This window comes from Bos javanicus, chromosome 20 (assembly GCF_032452875.1).
Source record: "Bos javanicus breed banteng chromosome 20, ARS-OSU_banteng_1.0, whole genome shotgun sequence".
In the NCBI taxonomy this organism is placed as follows: Eukaryota; Metazoa; Chordata; class Mammalia; order Artiodactyla; family Bovidae; genus Bos; species Bos javanicus.
This window is the reverse complement of record NC_083887.1, coordinates 7,994,618-8,014,813: the sequence shown is the minus strand read 5'-3', so window position 1 is coordinate 8,014,813 and position 20,196 is coordinate 7,994,618. Positions and strand designations below refer to the sequence as shown.

The following is a 20,196-nucleotide window of genomic DNA, read 5'->3' as shown; positions in this document are numbered from 1 at the left end:
GTATATGCTATTCTTCATTGTATAATACTTTAATGCTTTGCAGAATATGTACAATTTTAATTAATTAAACTATTTTGATTATGCTCAAAGAGAATAATTATAGGGCCATTGAAAGCTACTGGTAAGGGAATAAGACAGACAATTCCAGTGCGTGTTTCCCATCACCACCAAGCAATTTCTCAATTCTCAGTGGACACCAGGTATCCACACTGACTAGGTCTCCTATATTAAAATGAATTTCACTTGTTTCTTTACTTTTGTAATGTAGAAACTAGAAATTTAAAATTACATATTTGGTTTGCATTTGTGGCTCACATTATATTTTTGTTGGACAATGCTTTTATAAAATAGTATTAACTCCAAAAATGTCCTGCAGTGGAACTCAATTCTGACACTATTGTCACATGCCAGAGGTTAGGGACTCAGTTAAGACTGCCCGCCCACTTTAGATGCCGATCACAAGGTCAGGTTGATACCTGCTCTTCTGAGCAACTGATTATTGTTTGGAGGCTACTGGGTTTGATTAATTTGCTAGAGTAACTCACAGAACTCAGGGAGTTTCCTTACTAGATAATTTACTTACCAGATCATTGGTTTATTATAAAGGACACTTAAACAGGAACAGCCAGGTGGAAGAGGTGTATAGGGCAAGGCATGTGGGAAGGGGCGTGGAGGATCCAAGTCCTCTCTGAGTGTACCACTCTCCCTAACCTCCAACTGGGTTATACACCAACTGGGAAGCTCTCCAAACTCTGTCATTTTGCTTTTTTTATAGAGGGTTTATTACATAGGCATGTTTTGGTTAAATCGTTGGCCACTGGGGATTGAACTCAAACTGCAGCTCCTCCCCTTCTTAGAGGGTGGGGCTAAATTACAACCCTCTAATCAAACTTGGTTCCCCTGGCAATAACCATCCCAACCAACTTCTTCCAAAAGTTATCTCTTTAAAATAAACTCAGGTATGGTTGAAAGGGATTTGTTATGAAAATCAAGATGCCCTAATTGCTCTTTTCACTTAGGAAAATCCAAGGGTTTTAGGCACTTGTGCTAGAATTGAGGACAGAGAAAAAATTTACATGTATTATAAACCACAATATTATGACAGCATATAGCACTAATTGTTACCAGTATATTTGTCAACTAGCGCCACAATAATACTATATAACAAACTACCTCAAACTTCGTGACTTTTAACAATTTATCTCCATGCTCATAAGCCTGTAGGTCAGCTGTATGGGCTTGGCCAGATGGCCTTACTGCAGGTTGTACGTAGGCTTCAGGACTGCCCCACTTGTGTTCATTCTGGGCCAAACTCGAGGGATGGTGGCTCCCTAAGGCATGTTCTTTTCATGGTGATCTCCAAAGAAGAGCCAAAAGAAACCATACAAACACATTTAAGGTCTCTGCTTATCTCATATCTGGCTAATATTTCATTGATGAAAACAAGTCTTGACTAAAGTGAAAGTGAAAGTCGCTCAGTCGTGTCCGACTCTTTGCAACCCCATGGACTGTAGTCCATGGAACTCTCCAGGCCAGAATACTGGAGCGGGTAGCCTTTCCCTTCTCCAGGGGATCTTCCCAACCCAGGGATAGAACCCAGGTTTCCCACATTGCAGGCGCATTCTTTACCAGCTGAGCCACAAGGGAAGCCCAAGAATACTGGAGTGGGTAGCCCATCCCTTCTCCAGTGGATCTTCCCAACCCAGGAATCTAAGCAACCCCCCAAAATGGGCAAAGACATATCCTCTGCCCATGGTTGAAGGAAGAGGGAATGGGTATTTGCTGAATCCATTCAAACTGTTCCCCAGTGTGAAGCAGTTGGTGGCGTACCCTCTCTGCCCACCTTTCCTTCCTTCTAACAGTCTTCCTTGTTTTGCTCCCTGTCATATTTGCTCTCTGAAACTGAATGGCATCCTTCAGTTCTTCAGTGACTTTGATGGTTGCTCTCTAGGCCAATTTATGACCTAAGGAAGTTGATGAACTGAGATTGGGGAGTGGTCAGTTCAAATGTTACTTACCATACCATGACTGCTTCCCTGAGACTGAAATAAACTCATCATTCCTAATATTTTGAACCTAATTTTATTTTTCAAAATAAAAGTGAGGGTCAAGGAAACTTCTTGCTCTTATGGTGTATTCTGTGTAGCCCAAATGTGAAAGACGCGTAAGAACTAGAACAGTGATAGGAGATAAAATCTGAGAAATAGTTAGTGCATCTTATGTGTGGTTCTGAAGGTCATAGTAAAACATCTAGATCTTATTCTAAATGCAATGGGAAGTCACTGGGATGCTATAAACAGGAGAGTAATATCTGCTTTGTAAAAAAACAAAACCGTCTACTGTGTGGAGCATGAATGCAGGGACAAAGTGGGGACAGGGAGGTAAGTCAGGAGGCTGTCACAGTAGCAGCCCAGGTGAGTGATGGTGGTCTGGACTAGGGTGGAATCAGTAAATATGATCTGTGGCCAAAGTTGGGGTGTATTCTGAAGGTAGAATGGATGACGTTTGCTGATGGATTTGATATGGGAGGCTATAGGAAAAAAGAACAGAGTTGACTCAGTGTTGATTTAATAGTGGATGGGAAATATTGCTCTGCTTTAGATGTGGTATATTTGAGATATCTGTTAGTCATCTAGATAGAGATAATGAGTGAACAGTTGAATAAACTTTTGTTGGGTACCAGGTACAGAGTTGAGAAAATCATATTCCCTAGCACTCAGTATCATGGTGTAACAGTTATAGGCCCAGACTATGGAGTTACCTGCCTGCATTCATATTTCACCTTTGCTTCTTACTGGCACACTGTAGCTTTAGATAAATTACTTTATCTTTTTTGTGTCTCAATTTTTTGTTTCTATAAAATGAGAGTAATAGTACCTACTTCATAGGCTCCAGTGGGTTAATATTAATACATAAAGCACTAAGAATGATGTCTAGTGTAAAACCTACACAGACATTAGCCATGTTCAGCACAGTCATCTTCAGTCCACGCCAGGCATTCTCATTTTTTCTTTTCTGACCTTCACTCCTATTCTCCTCCCTCTAAACACTTTTCTGATTCTCTGGATACTAATTGGGAGTCCAATAATTCACTTTGATGAAGACACTATCTACTTGGAGTTAAAGGCTTCCCTGGTGGCTCAATGGTAAAGAATGTGCCTGCAATACAGGAGATGTGGGTTCAATCCCTGGGTCAGGAAGATGCCCTGGAGGAGGGCATGGCAACCCACTCCAGTATTCTTGCCTGGAGAATCCCATGGACAGAGGAGCCTGGTGGGCTACAGTCCACGGGGTTGCGAAGAGTTGGACACGACTGAAGTGACTGAGCGCACACCTGGAATTAAAGGGTGTCGGTCTGGGCTTCCCTGATAGTCCAGTGCTTAAGAACTGGCCTTGCAATACAAGGGACACTGGTTTAATCCATGGTCCTGAAACATCCTACTTTCCGCAGAGCAGCTGAGCTGGTGCACCCACAGCTACTGAGCCAGCACTCTAGCCCCACAAGCTGCAACTAGAGAAAGCCTGCGTGCAGCAACAAAGAACAACACACCACAGTCAATACATACATACATCTTGTCTAAAAAGGAGGGGGGATCAGTCCCACAAGACTGCCCCCACTTGAGATGCCAGTTCCAAGCCCTCAGCCACCCTTATTTCTGACCAACTGACTGTAAACCAGGAGTTTCCATGACCTCCTCAAGTTCAGACATTCGCTAGAGTGGCTCACACAATTCAGGAAACTCTACCTATGATTGCTGGCTTATTATAAAGGACATTACTAAGGAACAGCCAAACATAAGAGATGAATAAGGACTGGTGTGCGGGAGAGGAATTTCTGGAATCTTCATGCCCTCTCTTTTTGTTTTTTAAGTGTCTTTATCTGAAACTTTACTTATTTTTAGCTTTCCAAACTTTAAACGTTTTATTTTGTATTGGGGTATAGCCAGGTAACAATGTTGTGGTAGTTTCAGATGAACAGTGAAGGGACTCAGCCGTACATACACAGGTAGCCATTCTCTCCCAAACCCCGCTCCCATCCAGGTTGGAACATAACATCGAGCAGAGTTCCACGTGCTATACAATAGGGACCTATTGTTGTCTATCCATTTTAAATATAGCAGTGTGTACATTACCTAACTATCCCTTCCCCCTGGCAACTATAAGTTAGTTTTCTAAGTCTGTGAGTCTCTTTCTGTTTTGTAAGTTCATTTGTATCATTTCTTTTTGGATTCCACATGTAAGGGATGTCATACGATACTTCTTCTGTCTGCCTTACTCCACTCAGCATGACGCTAAGCCCATCTATGTTGCTGCATATGTCCATTGCCCTCTCTGGCCTCTGTTACCCTCCCAGCACCTTGATGTGGTCACCACTAGCCTTGAAGCTTTCCAAACCCTCTTGTTTAGGGGTTTTTCATAGAGATTTCATTTTATAGGCATGATTGATTAAAATATTGGCCACTGATGATTAAACTCAACCTCTATGCCTTCTCTCCTCCCTGGAGGGCGGTGGGTGAGGGATGGGCCTGAAAGTTATAACCCTCAATCCCCCAGTCCTGCTTTCATCTTATGTGGCAACCTGACCCAACCGGAAGCTATGCAAGGGCTCCAACACGCTTATCATCTTGTTAGTATACGAAAGACACTCTTACCACTCCAAGGGTGTTAGGAGCTGTGGCCCAGAAACCTGGGACAAAGTCCAAATATATATTTCTGTTTATACCACACCATTCTAACATTGAAATATGACCTTAAATATGCACATAACTTTGTATTTTATATATATTGCTTTTCATCCTTTTAAAAAACTTTTATGGTTAAGTATAGCAAATACAGAAAATTGCATACCACTAGCAGGTCAATGGAGAAGGCAGTGGCACCCCACTCCAGCACTCTTGCCTAGAAAATCCCATGGACGAAGGAGCCTGGTGGGCTGCAGTCCATGGGGTCGCTAAGAGTTGGACACGACTGAGCGACTTCACTTTCACTTTTCACTTTCATGCATTGGAGAAGGAAATGGCAACCCACTCCAGTGTTCTTGCCTGGAGAATCCCAGGGACCGGGGAGCCTGGTGGGCTGCCGTCCATGGGGTCGCACAGAGTCAGACACGACTAAAGCGACTTAGCAGCAGCAGCAACAGGTCAATAGAGAGACACTTGCTCACCACCCTAGCAACCTTCCACATTGTCTCCTTCCAATTACAACCCTTCTTCTTCAAGAATAGCTACTATCCTAATGTTTCTGACCATCTTTTTTTCATTTTTATCATGCATCCCTAAACACTCTAGCTTTGCCTGGACTTTCTTTTCTTTTTTATGGGGGGTGGGGAGAAGATATTTCTCTTAGGTTTCTTTTTAGCTAAGGAACCCCCTCTATCCTCCTTTTCCCGCTTTTTTACTTTAAATTTTATTTGTTGAAATAACCAGATTAACTGTCCTGTGATTTTCTGGAACCTGAATTTTGTTGACTGCCTTCTGTGGAATAATTCATTTTTTTCTGTTGCTCATATATTCTGTAAATTGATGCATCACCTTGAGGTTAAAAAGTAATGATTTTGTTCAACAAGCGTACTACAAATGTAACAGACCACGAGAAGATATTTGCAATATCTAAAAAATAAAAAAAAAAGACTATTTTATGCCTGGGAATCCAGCTAACAAAGACTGAATAAGATCTTCAAAAAGTTATGTCTATTGAAGTGCATAAAATATTTGAAAAACAGATGCATTATGGTGGTTGTGAATGTGAAGAATCAGCATTCAAAGTTCTTTCAAGCTTCCTTTCTTGTCCTATAAATCTTGAAATTTTAAACACTACAATTCTGCAGGCAGTTAGAGTTCTAGAGGTAAGTGATTTCTGTCAACTGGATACATTTAAGTAAAATTTGGGAAGTAGCAAAAATTTTTTTGCTACTTTGTGTTTTGGCTGGTGAGCATGGTTAAGATCCTGGTATTTTCTGCAGCAGCTTTCCAAAGCCTAGTCATTTGCTTTGAGTACTTACTGTTACAATATCTTCTAAATTTTTGAATTGTAGCTACAGCAGTGTATTCTTAACATCAAAAAGTTCAGTTGTGGAGTCCTGGTTCTCCATCATCCAGGGGACAGCGTAGTAGTTTCCTTGACAGCCCAGTTTGGCAGTATTATCCTGGGACTCATTTCAGAAAGCCTGCTCCTCCAACCCTTTAAACAATATTCTAAATACCAATTCCCCATGTTAAATCGGTATACATTTAAAATAGTCAGATATATTTCCTGCAATTGAATGCAGACTCATACACTAATGAATAAAGATTTAAAACGCTTCCCAAATCTACACAATCAATCCCCAGGGGAAAAAAATTCAAATAATTGAACAAAACCTAAAATATATATGGAACAGAGGTCTGCAAATATGTCAACTTCAAAAATGAAAAATAAGTAACCACCCTACCATATTAAGAATAATGAGTTTCCTGGTGGCCTTGTGGCTAGGATTCAGTGCTTTCACTACAGAGGTCGGGGTTTGATCCCTGGTTGGGGAAACATCCTGCCTGCTGCTAAAATACTAATGTGAGTGTGTGTGAGTGAAAAAAATCGGTTAAAAAAAGAACAATGAGTCTATGTGTTAGTTTAATAATGGTTGATGATTGGGTGATGAACTTATGGAGGTTCATTATATTATTTTTAATTTCATGTGCCTGAAGTTTTCCATAATAATGCAAAAAGAATGTTCAGTCTGATAGTCAAAAAATTGGAATTATAATTTTAGGACTTACCAAAATGAAGATATTTATAACCATGGGATGAAACCATTTAGGGAGAATATAGACAGAAAAGAACATAGGACTAAGATGTGAGCATCTCTAATATTTAGAAGTCAGAGGAAGAAAATAAAGCAGACTGAAGAGATGCCAATAAAGTAAAAGGAAACCAGGTGAGATGTTCTGGAAGCTTAGAGAAGAAAATGTTTGAAAATGTAGAAGGGCGAAGTGAGTCAAATACTGCCTAAAATGAGAACTGAGAATTTGCCTCTGCATTTTTCAAGATGGAGGTTTAGACAATTTGGGGAGAAATTTTGCTATAAAAAGGAACACAAAAATTAAGCAGTGACGAGGGGAAGTGAAAGTCACTCAGTCGTGTCCGACTCTTTGCGACCCCATGGTCTATACAATCCATGGAATTCTCCAGGCCAGAATGCTGGAGTGGGTAGCCTTTCCCATCTTCAGGAAATCGCCCCAGCCCAGGGATCGAATCCCAGTCTCCTGCATTGCAGGCGGATTCTTTACCAGCTGAGCCACCAGCGAAGCTCGATTGGAGGTGAAGAGAAGTCAAAATTTTGTTTTGTTTTCTGTTAAGATACCTGATTCTAAGGCATATTCAGTGTACTGGCAGAATGATCTAGTTGAAAGGGAGAAAACATATAAGAGGGAAGCAGTAACAGAAGAATCAAGGACCTGAGTGAAACAAGCAGAGGGACTATTTCTTTCATGTGTAACAGGAGGGAAGACAACAAACACGTTCAGATACATATAGATGGATAGACTTGGTGGAGGTAAGATGGGGCTGTGTATGTCTATTTTCACACCTTTAATTCTCTAAGCCTCAGTTCCCACGCTATGAATATGTAGAGTACCTATCTCATAAGCTTTCTGTGAGGATTCAACAAAGAGCCAACACAGCATTAACCCAGTGGAAAATTGTTATTAAGACCCTAGTTCATTAATTCTCAACTGTGAATCGCTAATAGTCAAATCCATGTCAACTGGTATCAAGTAGTCAACTTTTTATCTAAGACTCATAAGAAGTAAGGTAAGTAAGTTCACGGATCTAAAGTGGTTAGCCACCTGCTGAATTGCAGATTACTTCCTCCTATCCTCAGTCAGAATGAATCGCTGAGAGATAGGACTCAGGTCTGCTTTCTGAACACGCTTCCCAGAAATTCTGAACCATGGTCCGGCAACCAACCTAACTTTGGAAAGCTAAATTAGCCTTTTTTTTTTTTTTTTTAAACAAAAGCTCTTAGTAAAGATTAAATCGGGCGGAAGGGGAAATTCTAAAGCATTCCGATGATTGCTCCAATCTACACCTCCCAGCGAGTGGAGAGTTGGCTAAATAGGTGAGCACACTCTAGTTGCCCCACTTATTTCCGCAAACGTTAACAGGCGCTGTCTTCTGAGCCTTTAGAACTTGGGGATGGGGCCCTGAGACAGTGCGACTTACTCAACCCTAACTATGCAAAGAACCGTGTTCTCTGGCCCCTCCACAGCCTTCCCAGGGCCACTCGCGGTGCTGCCAGCCCAGTCTCTCCTGCGGTCTCAACCCTGCCATTGCTGGACGAGGGAAGGAGGGCACACGGAACCGTCACAAACGCAGCCCCGTGAGGCCGCGCGTGCGCAGCCAGGCACTGAGCGCTCGCAGAAGTCCGTTTCCTGACTTTTGGAGGAAGTGGCGTTGCGTCACTTCCGGCCTCCCTCTAGCTGCCATCTTGCGTCCCCGCGTGTGTGCGCCTAACCTCAGCTGGTCTGCCCGAGACCACCTGAGCGCCAACCCTAGTCCCCCGCGCGGCCCCATTTCCGCTCCAACAAGGTACAAAAAGGCTCTGGACGCCGGCGTGGGAGGCGGACGGGAACGGGGGCGGGAAGTTCCCGGAAGGAGCGAGACAGGGAGGGACAGGGCTGAGGAGAGGAAGGCGATGCGACGGACAGGCGCACCCACTCAGGCTGACTCTCGGGGTCGAGGTCGGGCCAGGGGCGGCTGCCCTGGGGGCGAGGCGGCGGCATCTCTTCCTCCACCTCCCGGCGGAACCCGAGGACAGGAGCCTCAGGTACCGCGAGGCTTGCGGAGAGTGGCTGGGCAGGGCAGGCCCTGGCTAGGCCGAGGCCAGGCCGGGGCCGGGGGGTGGGGGTGGGGGTTGGTGGGGGTGGGGGCGATCCGGCGTGGATTAGAGCCCTTTCTCTGGGCTTGTAAAGAGCTGGGGAGTTGTGGGAGTGGGATGGGAAAGCGGGTGCTCTTTGGGCTCCCTCGAAAATTGAAATTCGGGAGCTTGGCGGGGTGGGTTTGGGATCCAGGCCTTCGCCTGTGTAGGACATGTATTCTGCTGGTGTCTTGGGAAATAACGAGCGTGGAATGCTGGAGTGAACTAGAGCTTTCCTCGCTGAGGGTTTCCTGTTTTTTTAGATGAAAGAAACTATCATGAACCAGGAGAAACTCGCCAAACTGCAGGCACAAGTGCGCATTGGTGGGAAAGTAAGTTTAAATAGTTGGGGGTTTTTGTTTTGAAGCTTTGTGGTTTAGGTTTTTTCTCCTTTGATTTCTGATATAACTGACTTGTCACTTTGTTTCGAGAGGGCATTTCACCGAACTAGCAAATCGTGTGAAGGGAATGGCAGGAATTAAATTAGATATACAGTGTAGTCTGTGTATCATTTCAGTTAGGTCATCACGTGGCCCTTAAAACCCTTGGCTTGTTTTGTCATTGACTTTATAACCTAAGTTGTGTAAAGTCGGTGCTTGATTTTTTTTTTTTTAATAAACAACTAAAACTGAATTTGAGTTTCACCTATCTTTTCAAATAGCTCTGGGTAATTGTACTTAATAGTTGGAAGTTCAGGTCACTTGTAAATTAAGACGTTTCTGTAATCTTTTCTTAGCTAAATGCAGTCTAGAGTAGTTGTATATTTTCCGGGGTATTTGAAGATGTCATTCTTATAGTACTTTGCATAGGGATGCAAGAGCAATGACTGGATTTGGAAATACTACCTGTGTAGGTATCTTTCCATTTTTACTTTTAATTACACTAAAACTGAGAAAATGAGAGTGATGAGTGGCAGGTTTTTAAATGATCAGGTTTTGGTTAATTGATTTTTTCTGGTGGCTGTTGGTCCCCTTCAAGGGGATTCTTTTTTGAACTTGATAAGATTTAGATTCTCTAATTTGCTTAAATAAAAAAATGCACTCTACCAGAGGTCTACCGAATGTTATTTTGCATTGTGTTAGTACGTTCCTAGTGCTTAACAAGGTGTGGTAGCCTGTTGAAACAGAACATGTCTTTACTTGGTAAAACTTGTATAAAGCTTCCATGCTACAAGTTTATTGTCTATTAGTTTTTCCCACTTTAAGCATTTGACTTCAAGTTGAGTCTGTTAAGTACTGATTTTGCCAGTAGTGAAAGGATCCAATCCTCCCTTCCCGTCGTCTCCCAAAGCTGGTTTTCAGATCAGCACCTACCCATTAACAGTAGTAGGTGTTTCTTCTTTTTCAGCAATTGTTACAAGCTAGATGTGACCTTCAGGTGCCAAGAAGACTCATTCCTTGTGGGTCGATGTTTGGGTGCTCCTGTAGGTTGTTAATCATCATTCCTTTCAGTGCAGGTTTCAGAGGAGTCAGGTGAATAATGTGCCTGTTGTTGTTGTTGTTAATCTCATCATTAGCCTTTAACTTGTAAAAGAGATTCTAGAGTACAGGGAAGTTGAAGATTCTTAAGGCCGGTGTAGGATTAAATTTTAATTGTTAATGTAGGTAGTCTTTCTGTCATCATTGTAATGTGGGAACATTTTCTTCACCTTTTAAGAAACCTACTTACTGTGGTATATGAAATTAGATGAGTTAGTGTTGCTTTAGAGGTATCTACAAGCATTAGGTATTTTTAGGTAAATGCTGTGAAGGCCCTTTTTTTCAATATCTGGTCAGAGCATTGATAATAAATTATTTCAGTAAAAATTGAATGTCAGGAGTGTGAAACATAAAGAATGCAGACTGGTTTTGTTTTTAGAATCTTATGTAATTCTTTGGGATGTATTTTAGAGAGAATTCTTTGGAAACCAGGGTATCTGCATGACCACTTCAAGATAATGTTTATTCTTAAAGGTTTTTGAGGGGTTTCATAATCCGTATTTTTTGTAGCTATTGATATTTTCTTCAGGTACACTATGATTTGTTTAAGGCTTTACTATTGCTCAATCCTGAGAGTATAAAATTTAAGAAGTTGAAAGTCGTTAGAGGGGGACTTTAGTCCTAGTAGGAGGGATAGGCATCTTTAAAAAAGTAGGAAACTTTTCATAGTGTAGTATACATAGTGAAATGGAAGCATTTTCAACACGCAGAGGTCGTGGTGATTGGGTGTTAACTGCAGTTTGGGGGAGGCACAGACAGATGGTGGCTTGAGCTTTGGGAAGATGGGTATGTGGAGATTGGGTGTAAGTGCACAGGAGGCAAGTCTTCCTGAAGACTGTATTTTATTCATTCATCAAGTTGTATGCCTTCAGTGAGTATAGATACTGTACTCTACTAGATTGAAGAAAAACCTGGATAGATAGAGTGGGAATTTCTGTTTTTCACTGGTTGGTTGGGAAAGGCCACTCAGGTTTGGTGACATAAGAGCAGAAATCTGAAGTGAGGTAGGGAGTCGTGCAAATGTTACAAGAGGGAGCAGTACATGCAGAGACTCCTGTTTGCATATTTGACCTATTTAAGGAATAGCAAGAAGGTTTACTTGGCTGAAGGTAAATGTGTGTGTAGTAGTGTCAAGAGTGGCATAATAGGGACAGGGCAGATTGTGTAGGGGCCTGGTAAGGTAAGAAATTCGGGTTTTACTCTTAGGTGCTGTAGAAGTCTGTATATAGACTTGTGTCTTTAGGATCTTGCCTGTGAAGATTAATGAAGGTTGGTTTTTCTTTAATATAAAAACAGAAGGTTAAATAATGGTTATTGACATGGAGTTTCTAAATGAGGCTTAACTAAGGTTGGCACATGCTACCTCAGATAATTTCTAGAGCAGATAATGTTAAAAAGTAAAAGTTGGGAAAGATCACTCCTTTATATCTGACAAAACTAGAAGTGTAGAAGTTATGAAGGATTTGTATGCAATTTTCTTCATTCCCCTTTTTTGGCTTTCATCAGTGCCTTAATATGCCTACTCACTGCATAAAAGGTTGTGGTTATTGTAATTTTCTTAACACAGATTGAGAAGCCAGAAAGGAATTAGAAACTGTCCATTTGAAAATGCCTCTTGTGGCATAAACATGTGCTGTATTCTTTCTTTTTCTCCCTCCAATAGGGAACTGCTCGCAGAAAGAAGAAGGTGGTTCATAGAACAGCAACAGCAGATGACAAAAAACTTCAGTTCTCTTTAAAGAAGTTAGGGGTAAACAATATCTCTGGTATTGAAGAGGTAAGTGTCAAATTTTATTTCTTCACAAAATTAAGATTTGGCTAAAAACTATTGTTCATGCATTTATGATTTTTGACTCTACTTCCAGCAGAGAATTTCATCTCTAAAATATTTGTTTGTACTCAATTAATATCAGGGAGATTACTAAGGGTAAAGCGATTAGGGCGTACTTTCCATTTCAGGCAGAATTTTGCTTCTGCAGTACAGTGAAATACAGGTTGCTTAGACTTCTGCTTCTGCTTAATAAAAATGTTCAGTTTTAAAGAGATTTTGATGGGTGTTGCTAGTTTAACTTTTTTTTTTCTTTTTAGGTGAATATGTTCACAAATCAAGGAACAGTGATCCACTTTAACAACCCTAAAGTTCAGGCATCTCTGGCAGCAAACACTTTCACCATTACGGGCCACGCTGAGACAAAGCAACTGACAGAAATGCTCCCCAGCATCTTAAACCAGCTTGGTGCCGACAGTCTGACCAGTTTAAGGAGACTGGCTGAAGCTCTGCCCAAACAATGTGAGTTTGCTAGTAGCGGTTTTGCTCAGGGTGACTGACTTACCAGTAGAGTTCTGAAATGTGTGATGCAAATAGATACGAATATCTTTAAATTTGGAAATGTAAACTTTCCTCTAAAGAATATAAATTTTTATATTGATTTTAAGCCGGTGTTCTTAGTGTGTTCAGTAGTTTATCTGGTATGCTATGATCATTATACTTGATTAAATGAAATGTTTTTCTACTAGCTTTCTCTTTTAGATCAGAGACTAAAAATTTTACCTTTTTTAGTTAGAAATGAGGACTTTTTAAAAATGAATGGCAGTTTAGATTAAAATATATTCTTTAGTTTTACAAATTCAACTGGTATTGCCAATAGTCTTCAAGAATTGGCTTGCCACTACTCTGGATTATGGTGTAATGAGAATTCTGTTTAGAGCAGAAGGTTGGTTGTGTGGTTGAATAGGTTGTACATAAGGGGGATAGCTACTTTATGCTGAAGGCCTCTGATTAAAATTTTGAGCAGTGGAAATAATGAATGAATCAGGATTTATTATATTACCTGCTATTTAGTCATCCATGTTTTTCTTGACATTTGCTCACTCTGCTTTAATCAATTTGTATGTCTGTGTGTGTGTTTGCTTGTTTTTTCTTGCTGAAAAGCCTGCTTTCATAGCTGAGGTAGGCTTTTGAAGGATGCCACGGAAAATTATACACGGCTAGTACTGTGAGGTCTCACCTTTCAAGTGTAGTTCACTCTCGCTTGTGTAGTAAAAGGAAAGTGCAGGCTTATCAGTCAAAGGCACCTTTAGTTTTTTTGTTTTTTATTTTCACTTCAGTAAAGGTTTTTTGGTATGTGGATTTACCTTTACCCTGTTGTAGGTCAGTGGGATTGAAAGGATGGGTTTGGAATTTGGCGTGTTGGCTGGTACTAGTATTCGTGCTTATTTGTGGACATCAGATTATCATGTTACTGCTAGTATTATAGATGAAATCCCACATGTCACCATAAACCTGAGTCGTAACAGCATTTGCCTTTTGATCTGTTGTTCTCTTGGTTAGTGTTTGTTGAACACTCACGTTTTCTCTCACAGCTGTGGATGGAAAAGCACCACTTGCCACTGGAGAGGAGGATGATGATGAAGTTCCAGGTAGGAACCTTCACTTGTGGTTAAACTAGAGAATCTTAGCAAGGGAGAATGAAGAATCTTTGCACCATAGGAAAGATTACCTGGGGAGGCGGGTCATAGGGTAAAGTGGAGCAGAGGGAGAAGGGGAAAAATCACAGTGTTATTCAGTTGGAAGTCAGGTTTCTAGGCTTGGTTTTTCTGTTTGGAATCCTAGGAAGGTATCTAACCTTAAATATTGAGTTAATAGGTATGTATGTTGTAACCTCAGTATAATAGCTACTTGTAGATCACAAATCACCTGTTTCCCACTGATGTATGAGATCCATAGATGTATGAGACGGCATGAAGAAGTTGTAGAAATATCTTGGTATATAATCACTCTAAAATCAGCAGAAAAACCTGTTTGGCAGTAGTGAGGCATTTTTCTATCCTGGCTGTCACTGGATAATTTATTTTGTTGTGAAACAAATATTGGACAGTAGACTGCCTAGACTCAGAAATACTACTTTGCATAGACAGGTGTCCTGAGGTGTCAAGGAAAACTTCAAATTGTGTCGTGGTATTCTTTGTTTCTGCCCTAACATGACTAATATATTACATTGCTAAACTGTAATTCTTAGAATGGAGTGGGAAGGGAGGGGGCATATATATTCTTTAAGCATAGTAGTTGTGTCATTGAAAATTAATATCTCCCTCTTTTCCTTGTGTTATTTATATGTCAAATTATACACTTCAAAATACATCGAATGGTTAGTGGCCTCATTGGAAATAAAAAATGTCTTAATATATATCCTAATTTTAACTGTAGGATATATTTTGAGAGCATTTTCCTATCTCCTTTTTAACAACTGATGATTATTTTTGTAAACTTGGTTTTTTTCCTGAGTTTCTCTTTTTTCTTTTCCTTTTCCTAGATCTTGTGGAGAATTTTGATGAGGCTTCCAAGAATGAAGCAAACTGAATTGAGTTAACTTCTGAAGAAGATAAATCTTGAAGAAGTTACTGGGAGCTGCTATTTTATATTATGACTGCTTTTTAAAATTTTGTTTATGGATCTGATAAAATCTAGATCTCTAATATTTTTAAGCCTAAGCCCCTGGACACTGCAGCTCTTTTCAGTTTTTGCTTATATACAATTCATTCTTTGCAGCTAATGAAGCTGAAGAAGCCTAAGAATAAAGTTTGAGACAAAGATAAATAAAATTCTTTGCCTAGTATATGGTTTTATTTTTTATTTCATTGATACCAATTTGTACACAGAAGGCAAAATTGTTTATAGACAGCTAATCATGGCATGTAATATGACTGCTAATCATGGATGGAATCTGATTAAAGATTTAAATGACCGTATAAGTAACAGTGGTGGTATAAAATTCTTATGTTGGAAAACGTTTTCTCCAGTGGGTCTTGGGCTTCCGTGGTTTGTGATGGGTGTAATTATAAGAAAATATTCTCTGGTGGGTGAGTGGAGTGTTTCCTCTTAACATTGTCTGTATTGTAAAGATACTAAGTGTCTTATATATAATAGTTTTCTTTCATTTAATCCTCAATCTATGAAGTAGGGACTATTAGCTCCATTTTGTAGATACAACTGCTGCTGCTGCTGCTAAGTCGCTTCAGTCGTGTCTGACTCTGTGCAACCCCATAGAAAGCAGCTCACCAGGCTCCCCATCCCTGGGATTCTCCAGGCAAGAACACTGGAGTGGGTTGCCATTTCCTTCTCCAATGCATGAAAGTGAAAAGTGAAAGTGAAGTTGCTCAGTTGTGTCCGACACTTAGCGACCCCATGGACTGCAGCCCACCAGGCTCCTCTGTCCATGGGATTTTCCAGGCAAGAGTACTGGAGTGGGGTGCGATTGCCTGCTCCGAGATAACAACTGCTGCTGCTGCTAAGTCACTTCAGTCGTGTCCGACTCTGTGCAACCCCGTAGACGGCCTCCTACCAGGTTCCTCTGTCCCTGGGATTGGGTTTACTTAAAAAAAACAGTTAATTTCTTCGCTCCCTTCTAGGTAATAATTCTCTAAGATGCCTGAAAAAAAAAAGAAGTGTCACCTTAAGTGATAACACTTTAAATGAGCACTGTTTTCCTTAAACTTTTTTTACTTTTAAAATTAACATAGAGTAAAAGTGACAGTTGTAAGAATGTTAATATGTGATGTGACTGCCACCACAGGATACTAAACAGTTACGATTACCCCAGAAAACTCTTGCAGTATAGGGCTACTTTTTAAAAACTATTAGCAATCATACCTTAGTTTCTGCTTGCAACAAAAAGAATTCATTTTAAATTTCCATACCAATTTAAAAGTACCTGTTGAAGTTATACAACTGTATCTAAAAGTCACTATTATTTAACTCACAAAAATGAGATGCTATGAGAAAAGTGTGTGCATATCTTAACTATATTTCTATTAAGATGTGCTGCTACAGTAGCTAGGACTAAAGCCTCAGTGGTTTACAAAATTACAAAACACAAGTACGCGTCTCCAGACTTGTGGGTCAGGTGGGCTATGCTATGTACTCCCGGTCCCAGACTGATGAAGCAGCCTCCATCTGGCAGAGTGAGGATGATGATGGGTCATGTGCTGGCTCTTAAAGCTGTTGCACTATCACTTCTTGTATGTAACTGGCTAAAGCAAGTGCAGTGGCTTGCTTGGAGGGCAGAGGATTGAGAAGACTTGGAGTAGGGCCCAAGGATTTGCATTTGTCATGAGCTGAGGATGCTTTCTTCACTAGCACATTTAGAAATGTTCTCCGCTCACCCCAAGAGATTGCAGTGATAGGCTGGCTTGAGCATGTGAAAAGGCCAATATCTGAACACTCTTTCAGTTACTTGCCTTTGATCTGTACAGGAGAGGGTCTAAATAGAGATTTGCAATAGATTTCCAGGCGAGGCTTATCCCAGGGCCACTTACTGCTTGAAGCAGATGCTGGCTAAGGTTACCCCTGTTTTGCCTATGCTCAGAGAATTTTTCCCTAACAATCTCAAAATGTTACTTGTTCAGTTCATTATTTAAAGGATCTGGTGGTGTGTTGGTGGCTATGGACAAGTAAGGTTTTTCTTGTAACATTTTCAGTATCACTTGATGTTTGTGGTTTGCCTGTGGCTGGGCCCCACTTTACTCCAAAAAACAGCCTTGAATCAGCATTACCAGTCTCAGGACAGGAAAAAGATTGCAAACAACTGGCTGGCTCTTCAAACTTAGGTTGGAAAGTGATACACGTCATTAACAAATGTTGGCAGCCAGACAAGGCGGGTACATAGTCTGGTAGCCATGAGGATTGGGGAAGTATAATCCTCCCCCACAAAAGGAGAGCAGATTTTTTTTTTCAGCTAATAGAGTCCACCATATCCTTACAATTTTTCTTTAGTTGCCCACAATTCCTGTGGCTATTAGTACCTTAAGCACTGTACAACGCATACCATCTTGTTGAGTCACCAAGTGGTGTCCAACTCTCCAACCCCATGGACTGCAGCATGCCAGACTTCCCTGTCCTTCACTATCTCCCGGAGTTTGCTCAAACTCAGGTCTACTGAGTTGGTGATGTCATCCAACCTTTAGGTTTGTCATAGCTTTTCTTCTAAGGACCAAGCATCTTCTAATTTCATGGCTGCAGTCACCACCCACAGTGATTTTGGAGCCCAAGAAAAAATTTGCCACTTTTCCCCCATCCCATCTGTTTGCTAGGAAGTGATGGGACCGGATGCCATGATCTTAGTTTTTTGAATGCTGAGTTTTAAGCCAGCTTTTCCACTCTCCCCTTTCACCCTCATTAAGAGGCTCTTTAGTTCTTCACTTTTTGCCATTAGAGTGTCATCTGCATATCTGAGGTTGTTGATATTCCTCCTAGCAATTTTGATTTTAGGTTGTGATTACCGATTGTTATAAAAGTCTGTAAAGAGTCACATTATTCAGATAAGAGAGCCCTTAAAACATACCCCTTGAGGAGTAATGTGTGTGTGTGCTTAGTCACTCAGTCGTGTCTGAATCTTTGTGATCCCATGGACTGTAGCCCACCAAGTTCCTCTGTCCGTGGGGATTCTCCAGGCAAGTGTATTGGAGTGGGTTGCCATGCCCTCCTCCAGGGGATCTTCCCAACCTAGGGATTGAACCCAGGTCTCCTGCATTGCAGGCAGATACTTTACCATCTGAGCCACCAGGGAAGCTCATAAGTAGTAGGGTGAGACTCAAACCCAGGTCTGCTTTTTTGACCTTAGTACCTACCATAAAGAATTTCAGGTCCTGGCAGGCTGGAGGGCAGATGATTCTGATCTGGTTGATCTTTTGGCTCTTATCCCTATTTGCTGGCTGCCATCCACTGCTTTTGAATCAAACTTACTTTCAGTTGGCTCTAAACCAGGGTTACACTAATAAAGAGACATCAATTACGAACTGAGGATTCTTAGGATTAATATTCTTTTTTTTTAAGTTTTATTTTTTTATTTGGCTGCCTCAGGTTTTAGTTGCAGCATGTGAGATCTCTTTCTTTTTTAGTTATGGCATACAAACTCTTGGTTGTGGCATATGGGATCTAGTTCCCTGACCAGGGATGGAACCTGGGCCCCCTGCATTCAAAGTGTGGAGTCTTAGCCACTGGTCCACCAGGGAAGTCCCAGGATTAAAAACCTGGTTGAAATAACTGAACTAGAGTACATTTGTATCATTATAACCCTGTGTGTAAGGACAGAAAGCTACATTCTAAAAATTGGAACAAATTTAAAGTTTAAAAACAGGCCAAAGGTCACTAAAGGTTGGGTCTGATTTCTATCCATCATTTTGTTCTCTATTACATAACACTCGATTTGTGCTTTAGTAACTCCCTCCATACCACCCCCTGTACACACACCTTTAAGATACATATGTCATATTATGGGGAGAAAAGTCTAAACAGAATTAATAACTGTTTTTAGTCTTTCCAAAATAATAGTTTAAAAAAGCTTCTATTCACATAAATTTGCATCACTCCAGTCAGCACAGTCTTGAATGCCGTCTTTGCAGCGAGTTCTGGGAATGCAGGCACAGTCGGCAAAGAAAACAGTATCACATCTCCAGCCTGAGCACTTTGGGCACTGTAAAACTACACAATCTTATTATTTTTAAAAGCATAACTGTTAAAATGTCATGTTGGGGAAAAAAAAAAAACAGCCATTTGGATTTTTAAAATATTAAGAAAAACTGTCCAAGAGGAATATGGCAGTCGTTTGTTAAAGATTCTACATATTCGGGCGAGAGAATTTGTGTTTTGAAAAGAGTACTACCTCATACCGACACACTGCATAAACAAGGAGGATCCGTATGAGCTTATACATTTAGTAGATGAGGAACAAAACCGATATTTGGTAATTTGGCAGCTGGCAGCAAAGATCTGTTTATACTGTTAGTCTTCTGTTGCCAACACCTCGTTAGATAACATCCAACTCCTAGGAAGCACTCCTATTTCTACCTTCCATGAGGACTATACAAAAGGCAAAGTGTGGTCTGTTTAGTGTATTCTATTTCCGATAAGTCTTTTACATTGGGGCCAGCAATATATCTTGTATCTACCACCATGGTTTTAGAGTAATCCACTTTACCAGATTGTAAAGTGATCAGGGTACTGCACAGTGTTAAATCATCGTAGGAAAACACTGTGGAAGGCATCTCTAGAGGAGAGTGGTGGACGGCTGGCAAGGAAATGCCAAAGGTTAAATAAACAAACAAAAATCTTTGAAAGTCGAAGCATTCAGAATTTTCTTTGATCTTACCAGATTTCCAAAGAAATGCAAGGATTGTTCATCAAGATTTTTCCCTTTGTTAATCTTGGCAAATCTGGCTTTATTTGCTTCTTAGCTAGAGAACTCACCTAGTTTAAGTATACAAACTACTGGAAATGATAGAATAACTTAATTGTGAATGTGAACATCCTTAAGAAGATTTCTAAGTGTGAGTCAATTTATATGACTGAAATGTAAGGATAGCAACTCTAAGAACCCGTTAAAACATTAATTACATGTTTCCATCTTTACCTGATTCATCTGAACAACCCCCACAGTCGTTTCTTGTGTCACACATCTCGTCCATGTATGTCCAAGTCTTCTGATTGGGGAACATGAATATTCAGTTTTGTGGGAGACTGCTGGGCATTTGGCCTATGTAGACAATGGCGTTATTTCTAATAGAAGCATTCATTCATTGATAATGTTTTAATTGTAATTCTGTACTTTAGATAGGAGTTGCTGGTGACTGCTTTTTAATTTGCCTTCGTCTATGCACTGCAGTCCAGCTAGCCATCACGGAGCAGGGAGGGGGGCAAGCAAGTAGTGAGGTCCCCACATAAGAAGCCCGGCCCTGTGAAGCTGTTTGACACTGTCAATGTGACAAGTCTGGAGGATTTATGGGACAAGTACTGGGTGTTAAAGTATGCATCTGTGACTGTGAACTTCA

The 20,196-nt window shown here is 40.8% G+C and overlaps 1 protein-coding gene across 3 annotated transcripts; it reads left to right on the top strand.

The window, feature by feature from the left end:
• Positions 1-8,431: 8,431 nt before the first annotated feature.
• BTF3 (basic transcription factor 3) lies at positions 8,432-15,127 on the top strand. Of its 3 annotated transcripts, none has more exons than XM_061393282.1 (6): positions 8,432-8,803; positions 9,157-9,225; positions 12,035-12,148; positions 12,460-12,661; positions 13,735-13,791; positions 14,685-15,127. In XM_061393282.1, the coding sequence occupies exons 1-6, from the start codon at positions 8,672-8,674 to the stop codon at positions 14,729-14,731; spliced, it is 621 nt and encodes a 206-aa protein (XP_061249266.1). In that variant the 5' UTR covers positions 8,432-8,671; the 3' UTR covers positions 14,732-15,127. The 3 variants fall into 3 exon arrangements, with proteins under 3 accessions (XP_061249266.1, XP_061249267.1, XP_061249268.1); XM_061393283.1 differs by having other exon boundaries at positions 8,434-8,565; XM_061393284.1 differs by lacking the exon at positions 9,157-9,225 and having other exon boundaries at positions 8,435-8,565.
• The last annotated feature ends 5,069 nt before the right edge of the window (positions 15,128-20,196 follow it).

Excerpts from the sequence above, each read along its gene's own strand:
- BTF3 (XM_061393282.1), top strand. The coding sequence starts at position 8,672 with ATGCGACGGACAGGCGCACCCACTCAGGCTGACTCTCGGGGTCGAGGT. Across the intron at positions 8,804-9,156 it reads CCCGAGGACAGGAGCCTCAG|ATGAAAGAAACTATCATGAA; the intron begins GTACCGCGAGGC and ends CTGTTTTTTTAG. Across the intron at positions 12,149-12,459 it reads ATATCTCTGGTATTGAAGAG|GTGAATATGTTCACAAATCA; the intron begins GTAAGTGTCAAA and ends TTTTCTTTTTAG.